General features: G+C 43.2%; 1 protein-coding gene across 1 annotated transcript in view; it reads left to right on the top strand.

Annotated features, from left to right (window-relative positions):
• The window catches only part of LOC122329398 (F-box/LRR-repeat protein 7-like), a 23,218-nt gene extending 21,242 nt beyond the window's left edge, over positions 1-1,976 (top strand). Inside the window, exon 3 of the mRNA XM_043225599.1 lies at positions 198-1,976. Within this exon, the coding sequence (XP_043081534.1) occupies positions 198-934 (737 nt within the window). The 3' untranslated portion in view covers positions 935-1,976. The remainder of the gene's footprint in view (positions 1-197) is intronic.
• The last annotated feature ends 424 nt before the right edge of the window (positions 1,977-2,400 follow it).

The following is a 2,400-nucleotide window of genomic DNA, read 5'->3' as shown; positions in this document are numbered from 1 at the left end:
CATGTAATTATAATATATAATAACCATTAATTAATTTTACAAACAAGCAATTATTGTTTATCGTTATGTGTTTTATTTAGTCTGTTGATGGTAAAAGCACACACTTCATTGATCAAATCCTGAATACTGTGTGTACCGTCAAAACAGATGACGTTTAACAATTAGTTTTTTCATAATTCTGTCTTTGTCCTCTGCAGGGTGCTCTAAGGTGACCTGCATCAGCCTGACGCGGGACGTGTCCGTCAAACTCTCCCCTCTTCACGGGCAGCAGATCTCCATCCGCTATCTTGACATGACGGACTGTTTTGCTCTGGAGGACGAAGGCCTGCACACCATTGCCGCCCACTGCACTCAGCTCACCCACCTCTACCTGCGGCGCTGTGTGCGGCTGACCGACGAGGGCCTGCGCTTCTTAGTCATCTACTGCCCGTCCGTGCGGGAGCTGAGCGTCAGCGACTGCCGCTTCGTCAGTGACTTCGGCCTGCGGGAGATCGCCAAACTCGAGGGCCGCCTGCGCTACCTCAGCATAGCGCACTGCGGCCGCATCACAGACGTGGGCGTGCGTTACGTAGCCAAATACTGCAACAGACTGCGTTACCTGAACGCTCGGGGCTGCGAGGGGTTGACGGACCACGGCATCGAGCACCTCGCCAAGAACTGCCTCAAGCTCAAGTCCCTGGACATCGGGAAGTGCCCGCTGGTGTCGGACGCCGGCCTGGAGCAGCTTGCACTAAACTCCTTCAACCTGAAGAGACTGAGCCTGAAGTCATGCGAGAGCATCTCGGGCCGCGGGCTGCAGGTGGTGGCGGCCAACTGCTTCGACCTTCAGCTGCTGAATGTACAGGACTGTGATGTGCCACTGGAGGCGCTGCGCTTTGTCAAGCGTCACTGCAAACGCTGCGTCATTGAACACACCAATCCAGCCTTTTTCTGAGAGCTGCACAGACTGGGATTGTGTGCTCTTGTGACCCGGGCCGGTGACGTCTCTGCTGGACAACACAGTGGAGATTTGCACTGCTGCACCTCTGTATTTAATTTGCATGGTTGGGAGAAATATTAAAGGAACAGTTTCCCCGAAAATGAAAATTACCAAACAATCTACTCACCTCCAAGCCATCCTAGGTGTATATGACTTTCTTCTTTCAGACGAACACAGAGTTTAAAAAAAAATTATCCTGGCTCTTCCAAGCTTAGTAATGCTGGTGGATAGTGGCCCTTATTTTGAAGCTCTATAAATTATTATATATCCAACCCACACATCCCTAGGGATGTCTTCTGAAGCAAATCGATGTGTTTTTGTAACAAAAAATATTTCTGTTTGTAAAATTACAACCTAAGGCGTATAGGTTAGTTTTACAACAGATATGAGTTGTTATATGAGTTATAGCGCTTCAAAATAATGGTCACCATCCACCGGCATTAACAATCTTGGAAGAGCCAGGATAAATTTTTTAAAAACTCAATTTGTCTGAAAGAAGAAAGTCATATACACCTAGGACGGCTTGGGGGTGAGTAAAGTGTGGGGTAATTTTAGCTTTTGGGCAAACTATTCCTTTAACTTTTTTTTTTATCCATTTATTTATATTTTTATTCACTTATATATTTTTGATTACTCATCTTGTTTATGGCAGGTTGTATTACGTGTAACATGTACATTTCAATTTGTTGGCGTGTAAAGGATTACATGATGTGACGTTAACCAGAAACTAGACATATTTCCCAGAACTAAGGCGGTCCACGGTTCGTGTTTGTTGATGTTTACATTTGATATCTCTGTTATGAATGTTTTGCTTTGTTTCATCATGTAAGCCTTGTAATAGCTTGGTTTCCATCTTGGTTTCATTGACCAGGAATATTTCAAACAGTGCCATTTTGCTGTGACGTTCACCTTTGTAATGGTCAATAAGGCTTTTTCAGGTGTTTAACAAATGGAAGACCACAGTGGAATAAAGAGGTCTAAGCCATATTAAACAAAATCATAACGTCTTCTTTTGATTAGCTAACCTGCATTAGCATTAAAGGAATAGTTCACTCAAAAATGAAAATCACCCCACAGTTTACTTACCTCCAAGCCATCCTAGGTGTAATAACTTTCTTCTTTCAGATGAACACAGCTTTTTTTTTTTTTAATGTATTCTGGTTCTTCCAAGTTTGGTAATGCTGGTGAATAGTGGCCACTATTTTGAAGCTCCAGAAATTGGTATATCTGTCATAAAAACTAATCTATACGCCTCTTGGGGGGTTAACGCATGTCTTTTGAAGCAGATAGAGAGGATTTTTGTAAGAAAAATATTAATGTTTTTAAAATTAAAAACTAAAATCACTGACTTCCAGCAACGGCTGTATGTACGTTCACAAGAGAGTCGAGTTCTGGCTTCTTGACTGACTCGATGGATATAT

This window comes from Puntigrus tetrazona, chromosome 24 (genome assembly GCF_018831695.1).
Source record: "Puntigrus tetrazona isolate hp1 chromosome 24, ASM1883169v1, whole genome shotgun sequence".
Lineage (NCBI taxonomy): Eukaryota > Metazoa > Chordata > Actinopteri > Cypriniformes > Cyprinidae > Puntigrus > Puntigrus tetrazona.
The sequence above is the reverse complement of the archived record's forward strand: the minus strand, read 5'-3'. Positions and strand labels throughout refer to the sequence as shown.